Genomic DNA, 12929 nt, shown 5'->3' on the forward strand with positions numbered 1-12929 from the left:
ACTTCAAACTACCTGGGTTAAGAGCAACATGATGAAGACTGCTAGGCAAGCTTAGCCAAGCAACTAGTCATGGGTGAGTAGGAAATGAAAAAGAAGATAAGCAGAGTCATCTACAGAAAGAATTCTGCAATGAATTAGCAGTGAGAGAGTGTGGAGGATGGTGGACGGGGAGTATGGCAACAAACTGTGAATCAAGATGAGGCCTGACTTGGTGTTGGAGTATATGTGAGGTTCAAAGAAAACAGTAGTTGAAAACGCCTATAAATCTTAAGCTCCGTTAATCAGAGAGCAGGAAGGCTACCGATGTTACTTGGAGAAAGGAAGCGGTGTTCTAAGGAAGGAAGACAAACTGAATTTTCTGCAAAGTCCGATATCATGTTGCCAGGGTTATACATGCAAACAGTGTTCATGCATAAAGGAAGCACATCTGAGGGGAGTATAAAATAAATCTGTAGTAATGCAACAGCACTTACTTCATTCCACGTCTTATTTTAATAAATTTACTTTTAACCTCAACAGCCTGGGTCACTATATTTCATGGAACATTTTCATATGTGAACACAAACTGCCTTACCAATGCATGCTTGCTTAGTAGGAGTCCTCTGGAATCCAGCATGACATTTACAATAATAGGATCCAGGTGTGTTAACACAATCTCCATTAGTGCAGGGATTTGATGTGCATTCGTCAACATCTGTGAGCAGCAAAAGAAACCATTACAGACTTCACTCCATTCCTAGAAATGTTTGTTTAAAGTACATTTAGGCCTCCCAAATTTGAGAGAAGGCCAGTCAGTGGTAATAGTCTAAAGAGTGGAGTATTTATAAATGAATGAAAATTCCTCTCTTCAAATACAGAGGCCAGTCTAGAGATTTACAAAAATATTGCATATTGGAAAGCATAAAGGAATTTGCTTTAATCAAGAAATAATGATTTTTCATTTTGAAAAATGCACAGTGATTAAAAACTCTGAAAAGATTTTTTTTTAAGCTGACTCTGGAAACACACAGCCATGAGTTATAAAACGCTCTAACACTTATACATAGCAATCTGGGCAAGTTAACAGTCTCCTCAAAGCCTTGTACAGTATTGGAAACCCAAGAAAGATGTTCAAAGATATATATTTATAGGTTTATGCTGTCATTTTCATTAGTTTTAAAGAAAGAAATTGACAGATTGTGGAATTTCTTTATTATGTCCTCAATTAGGTATGTAACTATATATGCACTGAGGCTTGGTTGTTTGATATAACAGAAGGTGGAATAGAAAATGGAAATTAATTTAAACAAAGTCTATTACATTCAGCAGCCTTGGGTTTCTTTAGGATCTTACACAGGAAATTTTTGCATAAACCAAGTTCAATGCAAATACTAGCTCAGATCCTAAATGTGAGAAACATTACTGTTTTTCATTCAAGCTCTCCTAAGGCTTGATTAAATGCAAACCCATTGCAGAATTCAGGGACTTTAAGACCAAATGGCGGACTGAACAGTTTGGACTGCTCAGAGTCCAGACAAATTACACATGCCAGAGTCAGAAAAAGTTAAATTCATCTCCTCTCAGCAATGCCCACTAAATATAATTTTAAATGCTAGTAAATTGAAAACTTTGCTGGCTGGTGAGGGCATAATGACTTGCCATTTCATATACATGTAGAAGCTATTAACATATACAATTTCAGCTAAATTGGAGAGCACAACAATCAAATGAATTCACAGGTTTACCATTTTAATAAACAGATTACTGCTTTCACAGATGTTCTTAAAAAAGGAACTGTAATCTATCAAACTCACCAACCTCATTTATATAAACATTCAGACTAAATGCAATTAAGCCCTCTCTGGTAAAGGAGGGGAACAAAAAAATCTCATAGCAAATTAAATCAAAACAACAGAGAATAACAGGATTAAATGCTTTTTCAATTCATCCAAGGGCGCCTTCAGCCCATTAAGATTAACTTACATTTAAACTTTTGGTTGATAACATCAATTCTACTGAGCCAAAGGAATGAAGCAAAATGAGAAAAGACAGAGTTCAGAGCATTAGCAAGCATATAAAGTATACTTTGGACTTTCGAATAGTAATTATCACCTTGAGTTTGCAGTTGAAAATTACTTAAATTCTCTGGTAATATTGAAATGCAACAACTAAAAACATGTTTCAGAAGCTTGCTTGTAAAGCTGTTCACTGTAAAACTCAATTCTAGTGAAGAACATGACACCATGCACCCAACCCCGTCTCTTGAGGTAAACTTTCCAGGAAGGTTACTTTTCAGGGCCTTTTCCTTCCTTGAGAACCTGTTTCCAAGGCCTCTCAGTGCTAGGACAGCTCTGCTAATTATTTTGCCATTACAGTCATAATTCATTTCTATTTCCTTAGCCCCTTAGAGATCACACCAAGGGTGACAGAAAGATAGAGTAGTTCACTGACTTATTTCTTCTTTAGAAGTGAAAACACTCACCAAAAAACTATTAGTGCGTTTAAAATACATGACTTTCAAATCCCATTTGTTTTGGAGGATTACTGTAAGATTTTAAGTTGTAGACTAATCACAAATAACCACTGTCATGTTATGAAATGTACACTTCATGGCTCCTGATTCTGAGGTGTCACAGCCTAGTACTTCCAAATGATCACCTTTGTTTTGCCTTGTGTAGAGGAATGGGAGTACTTAAACATTACAGTCTGTGCACTTTAGTTTCTTCCTATTGGGACTGAGTATTCTTAAGCAAAATTCACAGGATTTTTAAACTCCTAAAATAAGTGAAATAATTGAAAGAGGTTGATTATCAAAATGGTTACATTCTCAGATACTGTTGGGTGTTGGCGTAAGGATAGTATTCTTATAAAATGCTACTAATAATAGAAATCATAATAAAGAATAATAATACTTTTCAAGTATTTTATATTCCAATTTAGCCAACACTTAATTGGCAAGGGCTCTAAGATTACCTCTGGCCCAAAAGAAACAGGAATTATTTCTTACTATCCCAAAACAGAATGATGTGAATTGAGTCAAATCCTATTGCTAACAGTTGTTTGTCTTATGTAGACATAAAAGAGTTGCAGAAATACATTTGATAGCAGGAAAAGGAGAGAAAAACATGGTGAGTAAACAGAACATTTTTAGGTCTCAGGACTACCTCTTATAATAGCAAAAGGGATGTGATTTTATTTTCTTTCTCTGTGATCCTTTAATAGAGTTATTATCTTTTCACGTTATGACACTTCATCAGTATCTAACACAAGTTCCCAAACAGCAGGGGCAATTTGTTATTCCTCAAAACAGTACAAATTAGTTACCACTCTTATCTTGGACTCCTATAAATTAAAACACTAGATAACTTATATCTTTTTAACTTTTTCTGATATCCTAACCTTATTATTTATAACCTCAAGCTTATACAGAGTACTGAATTAAAAATACTAAAAACTGGGGCATCTGGATGACTCCATCAATTAAAGCAACCGACTCTTGGTTTCAGCTAAGGTCGTGATCTCGGGGTCATGGGATTAAGCACCACATTAGGCTTCAGGCTTAGCTCAGAGTCAGCTTGAGACTCTCTCTCCCTTTCCTTCTGCCTCTCTCCCCTGTTCACTCACTCTCTCTTTCCCCCAACCTCTGAAATAAATAAATAAATCTAAATAAATAATAAATAAACCTAAACTTCACTTGGGTTTTAACTTTGCAGGACAGGAGGATGAGATCAATCTAGAATGCAACTGTTTGTAACACTGCTTGGGTAAAATACACAAATTTGAGATATATTAACACATTAACTGTACAGACATGCAATCCCAATGCTACTTTAGACAGTTTATGAAAGGATCCGTAGCAGCCCTTCTCACATGAGTTTCAGAAAAATAAGGACCTATTATTACCTTTGGACATTCACTTTATGTGATTAGCTCACATCCTCTGCATCTGGAGTTATACTACCTGTGCATCACCCTTGGAAAAATTGAAAAAATGGTTACTGAAATCACTTTCTGCAGGACTAAATTTGCTAAAGGAACCCTTGTTGAGGAAGCTGGTTGGAAGAATGACTCCAGAAACAAAATTTGTGATCCTTAAAGATAGTTCATTTTATATCAATGGTTCACAAAATCCCCCAGAGTACAGTTGTTTTATTAGGTAGAAAAAAGCACACGTGGATGCTTATATGAAATAAATGGTGGTCTTTGGCTATTTTGCAGAAAAGATTAAACTTTTGGCCTACTTTTATTTACTGGTTAGTGCACCATGAAGTGACATATGAATGCAAATATTAATAATAATAAAAGAATCAAATTTCAGTTTGATACACTGTAATTTTATATGTATGTATGAGAGAAGATATTTTATATATTGTATACTTATAATCATGTTTTCTGGTAGGAAAGTCAATTTCAAGTCACATAATAATAAATATATCCATATTTCATGGTATTCCACTCCCCACCCACCCCGGTCTATCACTTAAACAAACATCCAGTAGTATCAGATAAGCCAGGGCTGCTGCATAGGGTTATACCCTAAATAACCCTGGGGTGCGACATTTATACATAAATGTGACCATTATGTGAATGGTCCCTTTATAGTTGTGCAGTGCAAAACCTGTGTAACTGCAAGGATCGTGAGTTAAAGGTTACTTAATCGTTCTCAACTGTATGTAGTTTAGAATGATTAGTTTTTCCAAAACATATTTGGCTCACATTTTCCTTCATAATCATAGTACACTTAAAGCTTTTCAGTTTATCCTGGTAAAATTTGATACTCTCTGTTCCTGTTCATCTATATGACAGAAAACCGGAATCCAAATCAGGTATTTAGGGTTATGCTAATTACAAAGCATATACATTATCATTTGCTAAACTACTCCTAAACTAAAACTACTCTCAAGAGGTCATCAAAACCCTCTTCATCATAAAATCCAATAGCTTTCTCGGCCCTCATTATATTTGATTCTTCTGCCACATTTCATACTTGTCACTACTTTTCAAAGGGTATCCTTGCATAGCTTCAAAGACATAATACTTTCTGGAATTATTTTGCTATCTCATCAATGGTATCAGCAAATTTTCTTTAGTGGGACTCTGTCGCTGTGGCAGAGGGTTCTAGCCACAGTACTACTATTATTTTTCCACTCTTGCTGTGGTTCAGCCTGGGTGATAATACTCACCCTCAAAGTTCTAACAGCCACTTGTACATCACAGATGCCTTGATTTATAACTGCAGTTCTGAACACTTCTCTTAGCTTTAGACCTTTATAACGCAATGCCCTAGATACCTAACACTCAACATATCCCTCACCTGGGACATGTTGACTCCTCACCTATCTGGTCCCAATCTGCACCTTCCTCAGCATGGTAATGACCACCATATACCTAGTGCTGCTCAGCTAAGAAGGAAGGAGAAAGGGAGGCAGACACAGAAATCATAATATACAGGTCAGGAAAAAATGAGAGATTCATAAAGGGGGTTATTTGAGCAGGAGGTGCACACAGGAGACAGCTTGGAAATTAGCTTTGCTTCAGAAGACTTTCTTTTAAAATGATTTTCACTCTAATTTGTCTCTACAGTCTTAAAGCTATGAAAAAATGAAGGATTAAAGAATCATGAGCTTACCTATGCAGTCCCCGTTTGAATCCTGCTTATATCCCATGTTGCATTCACATCGGTAGCTAGACACAGTAGGTATGCAACGCCCATTTAAACAGAGATTAGCATGGTGCTTACAGATATCTATCGTCTGGTTCAGAATAGCTACAGAAAATCAAAGCAAAAATGGTATTTCAGCATTACAACATGCAGCACTTTTATTAAAGTTGAATTTTTAAAAGGTCTGTTCATTAGGTGTACATATCAAAGGTTCACATTATTCTCTATTTTATTAAAACTTGAATGTTGAGGATCCAAAAACAATTCCTGAGACACATGGTTGTAATGTGCATTTGTTAAGTTATACATCTGGAAACTCTGCCCATAATGATGTCTTTTCAAAATTTCAGCAATGTTCTACTGTACATTTGAATGCTTTCCATTTCTCTCTCTCTCTTTCTTTCTTTCTTTCTTTCTTTCTTTCTTTCTTTCTTTCTTTCTTCTTTCTTTCTTTCGTAACTGTGCTGAATATTCAGATATAGCAAATAGGCTATATGCCAAAAAGAATAAACATAACACTGTAGGACATCATTAAATATTATTAGCAAGAGCAGTTCTTACAAAAAGAACGAACTTAAATGTCAAGTACACCAATGCCAGTTCTGGCCTGAAGCCCAAGTTATTCAACAAAAAAAAAAGGGTGAGGAAAAGAAAGATATTTCATTAAAATATTTGGATAGGCACAGAGCAAGACTTGTTCAGTTTATCTCAGTTGAGAAATGGTTCTGGAAAATAATTCAAGGGGTGTATGAATAGGGCAACTCCAAACAGCCAAATGAAATACACTGGAACCAAAAACATGCTCTTTAATGGCGTCATCTGGACTGGAGTATGACCATGCTCTCATCTTTATTTTCAAAGAGGGTCACTCTTCTTTTCTCCAATTTAGAAAGTTTATGGAACAGAAAAATAATATTTTCCTAAGAATTTTTTACTACTACTTTATATTTTAGAACCTGAAAGGGGTTTTAACACACACACACACTCACACACCTTTTGAAAAAAAAAGTTAGGTATCATAATATCACTTAAGGCAGAAAACTAAAGAATCTACACAAAAAGCGAACACTCACTTAGTCCAGTGATTATGGGCCCCTGTCCCCCGGCCCCTACACCAGCTCCCCCAACTCCAGGTGAAAAGCCATTGCCTCCAGGGATGGGGATGAAGCCTGTCCCTCCTGGGCCATAGCCATTGCCACTTGGGGCAAAGCCATTCCCCCCAGTGCCTCCAGGTCTGGAACCAGCACTCCCTGGAATGCCTCCTATTGGAAGTCCATCCATGCAAAGTCTGCGATATTCCTCTAGAAGAAAAGAAAAGCCGGGTAAACACAGATGCATGGCCTTCTATATGATAAAATCAATCTGTATACTGTAAGAACATTTTGGCTTATCTATATTATTTGATCTGATTAAGTAAGGAAGTAAGGTATTATATCTTGATCCAGGTTTTCAAGGCTAGCAGTTGCAGGAAAAGGTATAGATATATTTCAGGAAGAAAAAATGAAAATCTATTTGCCACATTTTATTTTTTTAAAAGATTTGATTCATTTACTTATGAGAGACACAGAGACAAAGAGAGGCAAGGTCACAGGCAGAGGGAGAAGCAGGCTGCATGCAGGGAGCCTGACATGGGACTCAATCCCGGGTCTCCAGGATCACATCCTGGGCTGAAGGTGGCGCTAAACCAATGAGCTACCAGGGCTGCCCCTATTTGCCATATTTTAACTAAGTTGCATAAGCAAAGACTTGTCTATATGTGCATTTTGATTTCATGTACCCAAGTGCCACTCGTAAAATTCTAGATGGAACTATGAATGCAAGAAATTTACTTAAGTGGATGAAAATTAAAGCACTCAGTAATTCATTCTGTAGATTTGGTTTTATTTGTAAAGTCCTCAGTATCATACCTATAGATTTTTCCCATCTCCTTTCTTTGTTTTATGATATTAGTATGTAGACTTTAACAGAAAACAGTGTTTAGTTAGCTTTTCAATCTGCTCCTTATTTGTGAAAGTATCAAAACTTAGAGAAAAGAAGCAAGCTCCTTATTTCCTCATTGGTTCTCAGAATTAGAACATCATGTCAGTAGAAATGAAAATTATTTAAGTTAAGCAATTGTTTCAGTATTAACATTACTGTTATATATTACTAGTAAGACTAAATTTCCAAAATTGTATACTATACATTACTGGTGCACTTTTAAAGCTTTTATTACTCAATTTTGATATTTTATAGCTTAGAAATTTTGAAAGAATGGGCTTTTATCTTTTCCTTTTCTCCGTAACAGTACATATAGATACATATCTTGATAAGCATAGTTCAAAAAGTTTATTTTCATAATACCATAATTTAACATAAAGACAATATGACAAAACATATTGATGTGCCTTTATATGATTGATAAACTTTAATCCTCAATTTATTATTTGTATCACATTAATAAGAGGAGGTACTTCTCATTTATCCTAAAGTAATTTCCTGATATGGCCCAGCTATACGGTTAGTTAATACAGCAAAGTGAATGAGAGGTATCCTCCTACCCTTTTATTCTTAACATTCAAGTCATTAAAAAGGGGAAATATCTTCAAGGATTGGGATACTAGAAATTAAGGACACTCCTAAAATAAAATATAAATTAATGTATTTGAATAAACTCAAAGCTCTGAAATGAAAGATCAGGAGATTTTAAAACTGAACTGAAATACTGATGTTCAAAATAATTTTTAAAAAATATTTGCACCAAGACAAGCCATAATCAGGTTTCGGGAATTTTTCTGATATTAAAAAAGTGGATAAAATCAAAATTGATACAAATAAACAATGCAACCCTGTCCCTCACAGAAACAGCTCAGTCACACTGAAGACCATAAAAGGAATACACATATGACTTGACTTCAAGGAGGACAGCAAAGTACACAAGCATTGCTAATTTTCCTACCACCACCTGTCCTGAGGGACTAGCACTCAGCTGCTCACCAGAGCCTCTGACAGGACAGGCCTCAGGAATGGTTCCAACACCCCAGCAGCGGCCAGGCTCACAGCAGCATTGCATTTTCGTCATTCTGCCCGGGAGCTCTTGTGCACAGCGACCATTCACCAGGCCCGAGAAACACGTACCTGTTCTCTGATCTGAACATGTGGGAAGAAAACAGAAGGCAAGGCAGAATTATTTCAGGGTCTGGCGTCAATTATTTTACATATCAGAAGAGGCTAAGTGAAGGGGATTATTCTACTTACCTCTATTATACCTATTTATTTTCTTAGTTTCTATGACATTTGTTCATTTCTTCACTTATTTACTGATTGTACATTCACTGAACACTTATTCCATGCTGTACCCCAGGGATATAGAAAGGAAAGGCATGAAGCAGATATATGCTCATATTACATCGAGAAGCCAAGCCCAGACAGGCCCAGAGCTTGAAGGAAAGCAAGAATCCAATCCCTCCCTAGATTATCCAATCCCCAGCTGACCTGCAGGTGCATAGTATTGTTTGCCACTGAGAGTTTATGGTTGTTTGTTAACCAAATACCTGACTGATATAGTTGCTATTCTAGACAGTTGATCACAAACAGCTCCTCTGAGACATCTGAGCAGAGACCTGCATAATGTGAGGCATGAACCACTCAGTTATCTGAAGGAAGAGAAGTTCAAAGAAGAAGCAGCGATGGGCCTGATGTGTGTAAAATCAAGGGGCCAATGTGGCCAGAGAAGGAACACAAAAGGGAGCGCAGACGACTGAGTTCAGAGGGCAAGATCATGTATAATCTTGTAAGATCATTAGAGAAGGATTTTGGGATTTTATGTGGAGTGCTATACAAGTCACTGGATCCTTTCAATTAGAGGATAGATAATGGTTTACTTTTTAAAGATCTCTTGGCCTGTTGACTGTACTGAGTGCAGGAATGCCAGTGAAGGTAATCAGTAAGGGATAATGGTAGCTTGGATGATGGTGGCAGTGGTGACAATGATGAGAGTGGTCAGAGGGCAGACATTCTGAAGGCACAGCCCAGGGGGAACTTGCTTGGGGGTGCAGTATGAGAGAAAGAGAGTCTTGGAAATTTCCTAAGTTTTTGACTTAAGACAGCTGAGATGGGAAGAAAAGAGGAAAAAAGCAAGATTAGGAGATTTAGCACAAGGCTTCTCTTTAAAATCTTTTACATTTGAGATGTTGAATATAGGAACCTAGAACCCAGAGGAATGGTTAGGTTGAAGATGTATACCTATGAATGACCTGTACTCATGCAGTTATAAGCCCTGAGGCTGGATAAGATACTTTCAAGAATTAGGGGCAATGGGTTATGCAAATGGTAAAGACAGGTAAAGTAAGGTGAGGACCAAGTTGTAACCATGGGGCCTGGAAAGATGTTATGGTAAGAAGGTTGTGGATTATCTTGCAGCATTGGGTGTAGAGTGGTAATATGATCAAACATGACTATAATAAACATCACCCTAGCAGCAGGGTAGAGAATGGATCATAACAGTAGATAAAGGGTGAAAGACATCACCAAAAGAGAACATAAAATGCAAAGTTCCAAAAGTATAAAATACTGATATCATCTGTAAGCCTTATGGGCTTAAACTAAAATTGTCTTTATTGTAAGCAATATATATTATTCAACTTTCATCAAGAAGCTTTGCAGAAGTTTTGTCTATGACTGCAAGAAGAAATATGTACTGCAACAATCAGGAGCTGCATATAAATAATGTAGATGAAACTATTAAAAAATTCCATTAATAGGTAACGTCTATTTTTTTATACAGGATACAGAGTTTAAAATAAGTATTTTACTTTCTCAAATGGTCTGTAGTACATCCAGGTAGCTTCTAAACTGTTGTTCAATAAGTGAATTGGCTTTAAGGTACTCCCTGTAAGAATCAGAACACCGCCTTTCATTTCCCAAAAGAAACCTAGTATGCCCAAAAGTGAAGTACTAAATTTGAAGCATGCATGCATACTTGAAAGCACCGCAGACATTTCATAAACCTCACAAGCTGGGCTTGGACAGACTGTCACTGGGAATAAGTTCACAGGTAGATTTCTGTGCCCAAAAATGAGGCAGGAAAATAAGTTCTGGAATATTTATTCCAGAAACCCCAAGTATTATATTCCTAAATTTACTCAGTTGCTACATTCCTCAAGAATAGGATGTAAATGTAGATAAGAAAGTTCTGAACTCAACAATAATTGTGGTTACAAAACACACTCAGTATTACAAAGTGGGTTGAATGTGTTTCTCTCTTTAATTCTCCTGCAAGGAGGAGGTTGTACCAATGAATTTGAGAAAAAACAAAAACAAAACAAAACAAAACAAACCCATATCCTTGAATCAGAAGATTTAGGTCTTCCCTCGAAATCTTACTACTTGATTTTGTAGCTATATTTAACTCTTCTTCCTCATGGAACAGGGTTAGTGGCAGAATTAAATAGGACAGTATTTGTTCTTTTCCAGCAGAATGGTGGATCAGCTACCCTGACTGTCCCTCCCAACTGGAACATCCTGCATAAAATTTGAAAAAATATTTTTAAAAATACATTACCCAACTGTCATGAAAGAAAGGGAAAAATACAGACTCACAATGAAGTGAAAATAGGAATCTTTTTTAAAAAAAGATTTTATTTATTTATTTTATTTATTCATTCATTCATTCATGAGAGATACACAGAGAGAGACAGAAACATAGGCAGAGGGAGAAGCAGGCTCCCTGTGGGGAGCCTAATATGAAATTTGATCCCAGGACCCTGGGATCATGCTCTGAGCCAAAGGCAGACAGTCAATCGCTGAGCCACCCAGGCGTCCCAAAAATGGGAATCTTAAGAGGTAAGCATACATCTAGATTTCAGATTTAGGGATCCCTGGGTGGTGCAGCGGTTTAGCACCTGCCTTTGGCCCAGGGCATGATCCTGGAGACCTGGGATCGAATCCCACATTGGGCTCCCGGTGCATGGAGCCTGCTTCTCCCTCTGCCTGTGTCTCTGCCTCTCTCTCTCTCTCTCTCTCTCTCTCTCTCTCTGTGACTATCATAAATAAATAAAAATTTAAAAAAATTTATTAGATTTCAGATTTAGAGCTTCTGCAAAGCTCTGGAAACTTTGAACTTCAGCCTTGATACTTCCACAGGGCTGCTAGAGCATACAAGATAAAAAATCCAACACAAAACTTAATAGGAAACTCTCATCAACTACAGGCCCCAAAGAACCATAAGTAATCTTTTGTACAAAGCTATACTGTACACAGGTGGGCAGCTTAGAGACTTGCCTGTCTCTACACCTCAGGACTGAGTGGAGATAAAAATATAAAAAAGAAATCTCTCCTAAGAATCTTTAACCACAAGTTCTTCCTTAAACAGAGAGCTTCGATGTCTCAATTGATAGTAGATTTGTGGTCTGAAAAACTTCAAAGGAAGATTATACTACATAGAGGTCTCTCAGGGATACCAAGCAATTGGCAAAAGCAAAACAGGACCAATGAGAAACTAATATTACACAGGTCTCAAAGAATTCCCATAGACAAGTCCCCAAAAATAGAGGAGTGGCTAAGAAGAAAATACATAAATGGCTAAATAAATGAGTAAATATATAGCACATAAAGAAACAAGGTTCCATGAACAAAAGCAGCTGATAAACATCAGATATCAAATATAGAATGGTCAGACTGATTTTGACAATTTGTAATTATTTTTAATAACAATTCATTAGATATTAATTAGAACTAAATGATATTTAATATGCTAAGACAATTAAAATAGACAAATATGAACAGGTAAATAGAATCCATAAACCATGAAAGAAGAGACTTAAAGAAATTCAGTGAAACACTGTAAATGAAAACTATCATAATTGAAAAAATGTTTAGTGGATATATCAAATGGTATACTACATATGGATGAAAAGAGAATTAGTTACCTTGAAAATATATCTGAATAATTTATCTTCAGTGTAGTTCAGAGAGACAAGAGACAGAAAATATTCTTTTAAAACAGGTTAAGAAATATGGAGGTGAGCATGAGAAGGTAACATACATCTAGTAAGGGTACTAGAAAGAAGTAATAAAGCAGGTTGAGGGAGAGGCAATATTCAATAGATACTAGCTTAGAACTTTCTAACAATGTTGCAGGACAATCTCATATCTATGAAATCCAATAAATCTAAAGTGGGAAAAAATTTTTTAAATATCCAGAGCTCGGCACATCACGGTGAAACTGCAGACCAACAAAGAAAAAACGAGGACGTTAAAAATGGCTAGAAAGAGACACAGATTACCTATTAAGGAACATTCAAACCAA

General features: G+C 36.5%; 1 protein-coding gene across 2 annotated transcripts in view; it reads right to left on the bottom strand.

The window, feature by feature from the left end:
- FBN2 (fibrillin 2) overlaps positions 1-12929 on the bottom strand; it is a 239987-nt gene that overhangs the window by 100919 nt on the left and 126139 nt on the right. Inside the window, exons 9-12 of one of the 2 annotated variants that reach the window (XM_025433409.3) lie at positions 8618-8770; positions 6715-6942; positions 5609-5746; positions 575-694 (exon numbers count right to left, since the gene is read on the bottom strand). The exons of the other annotated variant lie outside the window; for it this stretch is intronic. Coding sequence (XP_025289194.2) covers positions 575-694; positions 5609-5746; positions 6715-6942; positions 8618-8770 — 639 coding nt within the window. The remainder of the gene's footprint in view (positions 1-574; positions 695-5608; positions 5747-6714; positions 6943-8617; positions 8771-12929) is intronic. 2 annotated transcript variants of the gene reach the window in all.

Source organism: Canis lupus, chromosome 11 (genome assembly GCF_003254725.2).
Source record: "Canis lupus dingo isolate Sandy chromosome 11, ASM325472v2, whole genome shotgun sequence".
Classification (NCBI taxonomy): Eukaryota; Metazoa; Chordata; class Mammalia; order Carnivora; family Canidae; genus Canis; species Canis lupus.